This window comes from Onychostruthus taczanowskii, unplaced genomic scaffold (genome assembly GCF_017590055.1).
Source record: "Onychostruthus taczanowskii isolate IOZ18803 unplaced genomic scaffold, ASM1759005v1 scaffold26, whole genome shotgun sequence".
NCBI lineage: Eukaryota > Metazoa > Chordata > Aves > Passeriformes > Passeridae > Onychostruthus > Onychostruthus taczanowskii.
In genome coordinates, this window is record NW_024499906.1 from 4,829,761 (window position 1) to 4,841,803 (window position 12,043).

Genomic DNA, 12,043 nt, shown 5'->3' on the forward strand with positions numbered 1-12,043 from the left:
TATGTTTCAGTGCAAGAAAGGAAATATTTTTTGGCAGAGAGCTCAGAGAACATGTAGGCAAACCAAGAAAAAAACTCATGAATCTGAAAATTAGTCTGTGAAGTGTTTGTAGTCACAGTCAGTTTTTGCTAAAACATTCAGATACAAATTATTGGATTGCAGATTTGGTATGCACTACAAGTTTTGCTCATTTATACATAGATAATATATGTAGCATTTTGTATATAAGGCTGGGATATGGAAGGAGAAAAAAGTTGATTCAGGGAGCTCCTTTCCTACCCACATCCTCTCAACTCCATTTTCCCCTGATTCTGATCATTCAAGAAACCTTAAGCAAGGGGAAAAACACATTTTCTCATCCTCTCCTCTGTTCTAATGTTTGGCATTACCATTCACCACACACATTAGAGTAAACTATTTACTTTGTCTGCAGCACCACAACCTTTGTGTGACTTTCCTCCTTTGTAGATGATGTGAGTAAGTCACTGTCTGTGTGTGTCATCAGTGGCAGTGTTCTCTGCTGACTGATATCTTCAAAGAATGTCACTGCTTTTGAGGGTAGCAACACCAAGGAGCTGCTCTGCAGGTTTAGGAGCACGCCAGGAAACAGCAATCACAGTCCCTACCAGTGAAAACCCTCCTCAAGCGGCAACATTTCCCAGGTGTTTCCCTGTTGCACTGAAATCAGAAGGCTGGCGGGCGGCTGTGGTCCCGCATTTCCAGTGAACCACAGCTGAGGATGGGTTCATAAACTCAGCACCCCTTAACGAGGTGGCAGTGCAGGATTGTGGATGTGACTGAGCGCTAGATCTGTCTGCTTGAGAGCCAAACTGGGATGAGATAAAGTCACTGCCAACAAACATTCCCCAGCTCTCTGTGCTGTGAACAAAGTCATCACCGCCTGGATATATTAACCCTTGGTTTTCCAGCAGCTACCTGCAGCGCGGACCAAGTGCACTTTCCCTATGTTTCTTCCTCATCAGCTGACTGCAGCCTCACATCTCTTGTCATGATGCCTGAAAAAGTGTCCCTAGTGAGAGGTGGAAGCTGGTTCTTGTTTACCAGCATAACTGGGCTGAGAAAGCAAGGTCCGGTCCTGTTTACATGGGACTTGCTGGCTGAAGCCTGGATTCTGCCCCTGCCTGCCAGATGTCAGATGGAGGCTTTGTAGCTGCTTTTCCAGTCATATGGCACAAGCCTTGAGTCATAGTTGCTCTCCTGAATTTAGATACTGTAGGAGTGGTGTCAGTTCCTGAAGCTAGGTACTGGTAATCCATGGTCTCAATTACACACTACAGTTTGGGCTTCTTGTTTCTCATATTTGAATAAAAATTTAAGTAAGTGGTAGCTTTTGGTCCATCAGGATAAAATTACTCTGAGTAGGCAGCCTTTCATCTTTCAAGGCTAGTTAATATTATAAATTTATATGAATCTTTATGGGTTCTCAATTGCAATTGCTCATTCCTTTCTTTTTTGTAAACTGGACAGATTGTCAGTTACATGTAGATTTTCCCCTACATATTAGATTATTGTTAGATGTATTTTATTATGTGGCTTGGTAGACATTTTTCCTTTGTAATTCACCCCTACCTGCATGACTTGCACTAAAATAAACATAAATCACATCATGAACAAACTGAAAGACCTGATGCACTGAGGAAACAAGAAGCCATCATCCACTCATATGGTCTGGAGACCTCACACACCTACACAAACCCATGCCAATCTGCAGACAGAAAGAGAAGGGATAAAGGCTGGATGAAGAAGACCTTAAGAAAGGTCTCCTTAGAATCCCAAGAAGAATGTCCTACCCATCCATGTGCTACATTTCAAGGCCTGTGTTTCTTCTGTTTCGTTATGTTACTCAGAATGTGAATGATTCTCAGGCTTTGAGTTCTGAGGACCATGGCTCTCCATCAATTTCACACAAAGGTCTGGGACTGTCTGAAACCCCAGAGTTAAGAGTGCTGAGAAACCAGGTGTGCACCTACAGCTGCAGGAAAATGATCAGTCGGGTAGGTGTCCTTGGAATGTGTTGGATGGATGCAACCTTGCATGAAGTGATGGCAATTGGGACAGTGGGACATTTTGCCTATGCAATAGTTCAGCAGATGAAGTGCTCAGATGGACAAGGAAAAATTAGGTTCTGCACTCTGGACCATAGTATGAAGTGGTGAGTGCCTCCAGAGACAGGATATTCTGCAAAGTTAGTTGAGTGGCTGACATCCCTCACATCTTTGGCTCTATGTCCACATGACAGTGAAAATCCTGGTATTGATGGCTTTTAAAAGCAAATTCTTGGCAGAAAACAAGCATTGTGTGGCTGGGTTTTGGAGTGTTGCTGAGTAGCTTTAGCATTGGGTTTGGTCACAGATTCCCTTTCTCTCTGTTTGCTTGGTGACACTTCTCAGACACCCACTAGTTCAAAAAAAAAGTGAAGACTTGGGTCTTAGCCCAAGTCAGTATGTTGCCATGTAATATAACTGTGATTTGAGAGAACTTTTTAGCAGTGAATTATGCTTTATGTCGTGGCACAAAGTGGTGATTTCTCAACATCTCTGCTGGGAGAAGAGCCTTGCTACTCCTGCATAGCTTTAAACTTGTGCACCTCCTGCCTAGCTGCAAAACCGAGACTTGGTGTATCCAGAGCTATTTTCTTTGTTACTTAGCTCTTGATGTAAGCTGTTACACTGGGTTCTTGTGGGATTTTGTGTTGTTTTTTTTGCCAGCCCAAACATTCTCATTCAGTTTGTTTCACAATGCATCAAATAAAGAGAGTTAATGAAAACCTTACTTTAGATTAGTTACACAGAAGAACAGTAGCATTGATCGTGGGCTTGCTTGCAAGGACCTTTCTATAACTTTCCCAAAGCCTTGAATTCCTCTCATGACTCAATCTCTGTAGCACCCTTTGCTTTCTTCTGAACATGGTTGCATGTGTGGTTTGGGGAACATGAAACAGGTGTGGGCCAAATGGGTCTGGGAGATGAAACCTTTCTCTGGTTATTTCTGGAAATGTTTTTTTGCTGCTCCTTCTCCTTTGGAAATTGTAAATAAAGTAATTTCAAGGCTTGCAGCAAATTTAGGAAGAAGTTGTCCAAGTTCTTTCTCCAATTTGGATCCACCCACTATTGCTGCAGATCATCCATAGTTTCCTGTTGATGGTACATCTTGTTAACTGCCTGAAAAAAGGCTTGAACTACCTCTAAATTAACTTTTCAGAAGAAGAAAGCCCAGATTGTATCATACTGCTTAACCTGGAAGCAGCAAGTAGAGTGGATTGAACTGGGCAGAGGCTGTAGAGTCACAGCTGTGATGTCTTCAGTGGCCACATTAGCCTGCTCACTGCTTGTGGAGATATGTACTGTGTGACAGTACATATTTGTTAGGCCTCTTTCCCCAGACCCATCCAGACCAACCTCGGGTGTCTTTCCCAGTGCTACATGTGACAGAAATCTCAGCATTCTTGAAAGAAAGACAAAAATTTAAGGTCTCAATCCTAAATATATGCAGATTTCCTGATTGCGTGACCAGTGTACGTTATTGAACTTCTGATCATCTGCCCAGGATTTATTCCTGTAAATAAAAAGCTCTGCAGAAAAGCAACAGTTCTGTGTGACTGTCCAGTTCTATTTCATCTGAGCACACACTTTCGTACTTTTCTTTGCACATTCGAGCTTCACAGACCACAAAAATCAAGCAAAGGCTGCAAATCCTGCATTGTTCCTGCTCTTGACGGTAAAACTTTGAAACAGTAGGGATTTCAGCCTCCACACTGAAATCTCTTCAAAGGGGAACACTAACAAAGTACTCCCAAAAGAGAATACTCTTTTTTTTTTTTTATTGCTTCTCCATTTCCCTGTACTAACCTTTTTTTTTTTTAAGAGCATCTCATGGCTATAAAGTGGGAGGGGTTTTCTTTAGACTTAAAAATCCCATGTCAAAACATTCTGTGTAAATATAACATGAGCTCTTCTCTGTCTTTTCTAATAGGATGAACCTCTTTGCCAGCTATGTACTTCCAAATCTTCTTTCTCACTGTGAAGGTTGAGGGAGAAGAATGGGGTCACCAGGATATGTTTCCTTCAAGAAAGTGCTTCAAGAAAGCCTGCTTTCCCCTCCTCTGTCATTGGATAATTTCCTTAAAACAGTAGTTTATCCATTTTACAGATCAGAGATTCAAATCCATCCCTGAAATGAAAGTTTTAACTAACAGAAGTTCCGTGGACTCAAATCAGGGCCAAATGTGCATTCTGCAGATGTCCCCTTCCTCTGCAGTTTGGACAGATGAAGGAAGGACTTCATAGGGATGGAAAGGAAGTGGCAGGTGATTTCTGTAGACCTCTGCTGGGACGGTAATAGATGCCTTCCCTGTGTTGCCCTGTGGACAAATAAAACACCTGTTTCCAGAGCTGTCAGTCAAGAACTTCTCAGGGTAGGAAATGTGCTTTAGAAAACTTGGGCTGTTGAGACGCCATCTGGCTTCTTTCTCTTTCAGTATGCTTTACTGCACAAAACCGGCTTCCAGTACCACCCTACAAAGCAGCTCCTGCCTTGCAATTCTTTATTAGACAAATCAGCCTTGAACAGGTGGCATGAGGCTTACCCATGGCTGTTCTTCTTCTCAAGAAAAAAGCATATTTTCTACCCTGATGAGACTTCAGCTTTTTTTGTCTCCATCTAACCAAGGTAACAAGTTCAACCAAGGTGACAGCCAGTCAGAGTGAAGGGGTGAAAATGACACCCTGGAATGAGTTCTGATTACCTGGCAAATACTGGCTTTCCATGAGTAACATATATTCTCACTAACCTTCAAGGACAAGGAAAATGTTTTTGCTAACATCACCATCAACCAGTGAACTGGTAGAGCTACAGATGCAGATTTTTCTTGCAGGGAGGGGCTCTTCTGCAGTTGGAAGTTAGTATTATCTGAGCTTATTTTTGGGATAAAGCCAACTGCAGAGTAATTTTGGATGGTTCCTCTTTACAGAGTCTCAGCCACAACACCTGAGGCAGCTGACTCTACAGGCAGAACCAACTGAAGAAATGCACAAATTCTTATAAATTCAATACCACCATAGTTTACGATGATTTTTACTATGAAATTTTATCTCTTCTTCTTCCTTGTTCCCCCTCTTCGTTTATAACAGGCTTCTGGGATGCCCTGGGATTTGCGTGGGTTTTTTTGATGGAACGCCAGGTTCTAACAAAATCCCTCCAGTCTCTATTTTTAATCCTATTTTATGGTCTTCTGTTGCTTCACTCACATTTCCTCTCACAAGTGTACCATGTCTTCCCCCTGTGAAATGCAAGTCAGCTTTTAACGTCAGCCATCAGATCTGCAGAGTGTACAAGTTTTCCAGCCTCCTCCCCAGACACAACCAGGCTAATCAGCTGCATTCAGTAAGGAGCAGTGATAAAAACAGAAACGCATCAGAGGGTTAATTTTTAAATACAACAACTCTAGTACGGGAACTGGTTTTTTTTCTGCAGGAAGTTAAGAAAAAAAAAGTGAGGGAGAACTTACCTACTTAAGTGTATATTATATTATATTGAGCTATTTCAGAGCAACTACTTGAGATTTTTCTGGCCTTAAGTCCTGGAGCAGCCTTTTAAATTCATAGCCTATATTCTTCCAAATTAACTGGTCTTTGCAGGCAAGCCCTCAGCTAACTTATTCTAAAATTCTAAAATAGACAAACCAGTGTAAACTCCAATGCCCAAGGGCCTAACTCAGCCAGCTTTTCGTATTAAAGGCATTATGCCTCGTCTGCATCAGACTTTTAAAATGTATCAGCTAATGTGTGCTAATGACACACATTTAAACCCTAGTCTAGACAAAGGCTGTGCGATTGCCCTCTGAATGCTTGATGCGATCTGAACACCCTGACAGCAAATCTGATTACCCATTTTAGTCATGAAAGGCTATGAACATCTGAGAGTTATCCAAACCTACCCCATAGGGAAGAACAGGCATGTGTATGGGATCTAAGCCTCAAGTATCCTCATGGGGTGAGACTTTTGGCCTTGCACAAGCAAGCCTGTCAATGGGGATAAAAAAGCCAGGCTTTAGGAGACAGAAACTTATCTATGCAGAGGAATCTATTGCACCAGTATGAAGAAAATCACCCAACAGCAATTCACTTGTGTTACTGCTTTGACATTGGTGATCAGCTCATAGTCTGACAGGAATAGGAGGCAAAGAGTTGAACTGGAGCAGAGATGTGGCTGTGTGTCTGTATGCTGTAAACTGATCAGTTTAATTCGAGTAACAGTTTTTCTCCACACATTTTAAAGCAAGTTCTGAAATATTGGAAAGGATATTTAAAAAAAGGATGCAATGATACGAGGAAGAGAAGAGAAATGCTTTATTGCAAAACACTTAAAAACTCAATCTGTTTAGCTTATGAGAAAGAATACTGAGAAGTAAATAGACTACAATATATAAATATCTTCATGGGGAGAAAAGATGCAGTACTAAAGGAGTATTTAATCCTGCAGAGAAAAGCAAACCTGGCTAGAAGAAGCTAGAAAAAATGAAGTTAGGAAGCTAGGATCCAATTTTGACAGCACTAATCTCTTCTAAGAAACTATCAAGCAAAAAATATCTTTTTAATCAGTTGATAACCTTGATTATGGCTGGACGCTTTTATGGCAGGTGTATTTCAATCCACCTCATGCTATTGGGATCACTACAGAATTAACAGTGACATGGCTAAGACATGAGCAGTCCAAGTCAATGGCTTTTTTAAGCTTCAGTGTTATGTATATAAAAGTACATAAATTGGCAAGAAGTACTTACCAACCAGAAGCCTGAGCAAATGGTTGTAATATGTCTGTGATATGATTGCAGGAATACTGTATGCTAGGTTTAAAGGAACCTTTTTGCTCTTGCTGCCCCACAAATATCTGTTGAAAGGGCATCTGACATTGGAGTCAGCCTATTGAATCTAAACAGGCACAGTATTACCCAGTGTGAGGCAGAACACTTAATCAAAGAGACTCCTGAGCGTATCTATTTGATTTTGCTTACAAATTCAATGTAATGGGTTTATAAAGTCAGAGTATCTGTACCTTGTAAGCATAATTTCCTGATCTGGCTGCTTTTTCAGTTGACTTACTTGGTCTTGAAACACTCAGTTTTAACTCAGTAAATACATAACTCAGTCAGTTTTTGTTGTCCAAGCAGTCACATAGAACCAGAAAGAATTTAATGCTGTTTCTACTTCCTTTTTGAGGGAAAAGACCAGAGTGACAAGTCAACGGATGACTTGTACCTCTTCACAGAAAAGAGAAAGATTATAAAAGCCTCACACTTTTAATGCTGAACACTGAGATGCATTTAAGTGGAAAAAGTGGACATCAGTTCTACATCAGACCTGGCTAATTACTTCGTTAGTGGGACCAAAAGAATGTCCAAATCCAACTCCCTCCTTTCCCTCCTTCTCTCACAAAAATCTCCTTCCCCAAATCAACTCATATAATCTCAGAACATTTTTGTCATACTAACACTGACTGTCAAAGCCATTCTGATTTTAAATAAAACAATGCTTGCAAGACCAGAATTTTTACTTAAACAAACCACCCAGAATGCTCTTACAACCAATTTTCTAGCTTTAGATTCCAAAGCATTTGCTGCACATCATGTGTAGCTAAATGTAGCATAGCTTGATACAGGATTTTCTCTAAATATCAGTATAGCTGCTCCTTAAGTGAATGTGATGCTCTGGTAGTCCTGAACATGCAAGTTTTGCCCTAAACACACACACTTCAATAAACAATTGACTCCACTATGTACGAGGAGATTTTAAGAATTTCCTTTTCAGTGATGGGGATAATGCAGTCTTCCTCAAACATACTCAAGCATAAAACACCTCTTGTGGACATAAAATGCAGTTTAACAGAAAGGTTACACTTATCTCCCTTGAATGTTCAGGGTTAAATGCACATTTGTCCAGGAGGTTTTGCACAGTGTATCTCTTAATCCTTCTAGTGGGAATCAGATACAGTGCAGAAAGAGGCTGGCCCCTCTAAGCTGATGAAAGTCAACCCTGACATCAGTCCAAGACAGTTCAAAGCTGAGGATGGTCTGAAAAGCTCTCCTGGGAGAACAGGAGTCTAGGCCAACCCAACTTACAACTCAGTGCAAAATGCCCTCAGCGTGTTTGGGCTGTTGGAAATCAAATCTTCTCCTGCTCCACTAGTCCCTGTTTGAGAAAGAAGAGAGGGCACTGTTATAACTTTCTTCCATAACTTGCAGTTTCATGCCAGGCTGTTGCTCAGTCTCATCTCTTGAGCTTATGGTTAGCCTGATGCGATACCTCTTCAGCCCTTTTTTTTCCCCATTACTGTTGTGAAGATCCTGCTGTGACTGGCTTTGAGTCTTTGCCAAATGGCCATCGTCCTTCAACCTGACTCAGCTGCACAAACTTGCTTTAGGTCTTGTGGGGACCTATGAGGATCATCTAATTCAACTATCTGACCATGTCAAGGCTGAAAAAAAGTTAAATCATGTCATTAAAGGCATTGTGCAAATGTCCTCAAACATTGACAGCCTTGGGGCATTGATCTCCTCTCTGGAAGCCCATTCCAGTGTTTGGCCAATATGTCAGTAAAAAAATGCTCCCTAATGTCCAGTCTAGGTGGATTTCCTGTATAAAAAAAATCCTATATCAAATCCTGTATCAAAAGCAGCTTTCTCATTATTAATCTCATGGTACTAACTGCAGAACTCCCTGCTGGGTACCCCGAGTCATCACAGGTGCATCTCAGCACCTAAATGACGGAGCTCAACATTTTAATCCAGTTTGCCCCAAAGCACACAAAGTTAAAGCTAGTTCTTGAGCCTGACCTGATACTCATTGAGGATCTCCCTGGATTTCAAGTTCTCAACTGATACATTATAATATTACAGGATACCTACATGCTACTTATACTCAAAAGTTTAGATCTTCTTTGGCAGTATCTAAATGCCACTGAAGGAGGTTCCCTTTTACCTGATACTATACAAGGACTAAAGAGGTACCAGTCTAAAGCTCTGATGGTCTAGACAGACATGAAAAACCCATGAAGAATAGGAAGAAGAAACATATATGCAAAACTAATATAGTGATTAGGTTACAAGGTTCTGTCAAAAAAAAAAAGTTTTCTGACTGTCTGGATTTGAAGTTATTTTGTGAGAGAAACAATGATCTAAAGGGATAAAAAGGAGGACACAAGGAAAGGACAAAGGAAAAGAAGGACAGAATATAATGAATAAGTATGGCATGGAGTATGCTGAGGTGAAAGTTTTCTCACCCAGCCTAAGTGGCATCCATACACATTTATGTTACAGTACCTAAATACAAGCTGTCAGACCTAACACATTTTTGCCAGAATTATTCATGAAACTGTATGATCTCAAGAGAGCAAAGAGTTATTACTTGGATTAAACTAGTTAATTTTCATTAACATAACTGGCATATAATTACTAGTTTCACCTGAGTAGCTTATCACAGGCTCTATAGCAACCATAATTGAGATGTACTTGATTTTTTAAATTTTGTGTGTACTGCCTGAAAGCATAATTTTTTCCCATAATAGACCTGCTAAGCCTCTTTCTTTTCCTCTTTTGTACACAATTACCATTTCATTTAATATTTCTTTATTCCAGGTAGATGCCAGAAGAGAAATAGGTCCTAAAGTACCAATCACCAAAAGCCATGTTGGCCAGTTCCTTCCTTACTAAATGCATTTGACACTAATTGCTGTTTATTGAAGGACCTGAGTGAAACCTCACTCTGGCACGTATCTGGAGACTCCCTGCATCTGCTTCAGTTTTCTGTATTTCCCATTTTTGGTGCCCCACTTCACAGGACCAGCTCTCTCATGACTGGCTCCTCTGCCTGCACAGGGGTACACCAAAGCGGGGACTGCTGTTTCTTACCCAGAGCAGTTCTTACCCAACACAACAATGAAAATGGGAAATGTTCATTTTTCACCCATCTGTTTGTTGAAAAATAAAATCAAAGGTCCATGATACTACTTCCTCTACCAATATTTTAATCTTAGCTAATATTGCAAGCTCTTTTTTGATTTATAATTAATTTAACAAAGTTATCTGCAATTAATAGTTCAGATAGGAGAAAGATGTTCCACGAATGCCTTGCTGGATTGATTAAAATTCAATAACATCAGAAGAAATACTTATGCAAACAATATGGTAGAAGTCATATTTATTGATAAAAATTAATATATCTGCTATAAAATTTGTAACAGTAATGCAACTGAATATTTATTTTGATGCATAAACCTGAATGTTACATACCAAATACAATACAGTAACACTGGTTTCTTCCTTATTTACATGTTTATGAAAATTGATATGCAATCCATGTTAAAAGAACTTGTAATGGAGAATAGTTACATTAGAAAAATAATATTCTTGATAAAGCATTCTTGAGGACTCCAATCACATTTTCAGGCCTCTTTCAATAAGGCAAAAATCCCTGGTACAGCATATAACTTAATTTACAAAATACAATAACTTCAGACACATCTTCAAGTTTTCTTTTGGTATGCTTTTCCTCACTGTAAAATTACTCAATTCTCTTACTAAACAGAAAGAACTTTCTATAACAAAACTTAATGAGTTCTATTACATATCACATATAAATCGCTGTAGCTTAGCGACCATAACCGGGCAATCTTTCTCCTTAACTGTTTGCTCAATGAGCTTTTCTTAGATGTAGGACATGTAGTATTTTGAAATCGTTATGACTGTGGTATCTTTCTTCAGTTTTCATAGGAAACAATCTGTCACATTTTGAAACTTTTTTTAAAATTTTATTTTATTTTAGGAACTGGTGCACAACTACATTTCCACTCACAAGAGAACGTCACAAATGTAACTAAAATTAGGCTTGGATAACTTTGAAAACGTACTACTATGTGCCCAAACCCAAATTTCTTACTTTAATACTTTATAACCCTGCCATGCTCTAGGAATTCTTCTTTTTCTGCATAGCTTCGTTACTAGTCACAGTCAGATAGTTTTAATTCCTTCAAAGGCACAAAACTTCCACCTCTTTTCCAGTGTTGCTCCTACACCAGTGAATTCTTGTTTAAACATGCGTGGCAGTCTCATCAAAAGCATTTCTATCTCATTTGCAGAGATCTGAGAAAGAAAGAAAGGTAAAATTAAAGTGAGAAAGCTGCCCTGTAGCTTGTAAAGAGGAAACATTAAGAACAGATGCAATAGGGATGCAGGGGAAATTAATCCAGGCCATATGAAAACAGCCAACCATTACTACTTTTTTAAACCTTAGTCTGATATGACTTTCCATACTCCAAAGCAAGTGCAGATTCCTTGAAGGAATGATTTTGCTCTTGTAGATGGTATCTCACTGTAAAGCAATGACAACTGCCATGCTGGGGCTGTGTCCACAGTGTGGTATGAAGTCCATCTAAAAGCTACAGTCATGGGTGTTCTTGTGAGCAGGAGGAAGCAGATGGGACCTTATTCTTCTTATTCTTCTTCTCAGCCTACGTGGTTTTGAATGCTTCTCCCAGCTCCATCAGCTTTTCTCTTTCAAAAAGATTTTAATCAGCTCCCTGTTGTTACTGAAGGTTGAGTATCCATGGAGCCATCTTCCCTCGGTCTTACCCAGTCCAGCAGCCCCATATAATTAAGCAGTAAAGCTCCCAGTTCTGCATTGCTCAGGATGTTTTTATTGTTTCGAAACCTTCCTAATAGGCAAGATGCTCTCTTGCCTATTAGAAAACACTTTCACAAAGGCAACCTTCCTGGTATAGTCAGTAGGGAAGTCAGGAAATGAACAGTCATGGAATATGAGCCATTTTATCCTACTGCTTCTGAAGTGGCAGTCATGAAAGGAACAGCAAGAAATCTATGGGTGCTGCCTGTTATCCACAAGTATCTCAATGGTTTGAAAGGCTTATCTGGAAATAATGATATTTCTGCTTATTCATACTAGTAGAAACCTTCCATGGTGAAACCTTTCCTTTTTAAGACAGTATATAAACATAAAATGTGCTAATTATA

General features: G+C 39.8%; 1 protein-coding gene across 1 annotated transcript in view; it reads right to left on the reverse strand.

The window, feature by feature from the left end:
• Positions 1–10,208: 10,208 nt before the first annotated feature.
• The window catches only part of ENOX1 (ecto-NOX disulfide-thiol exchanger 1), a 352,320-nt gene continuing 350,485 nt past the window's right edge, over positions 10,209–12,043 (reverse strand). The window contains exon 17 of the mRNA XM_041407302.1: positions 10,209–11,155. Within this exon, the coding sequence (XP_041263236.1) occupies positions 11,024–11,155 (132 nt within the window). The 3' untranslated portion in view covers positions 10,209–11,023. The remainder of the gene's footprint in view (positions 11,156–12,043) is intronic.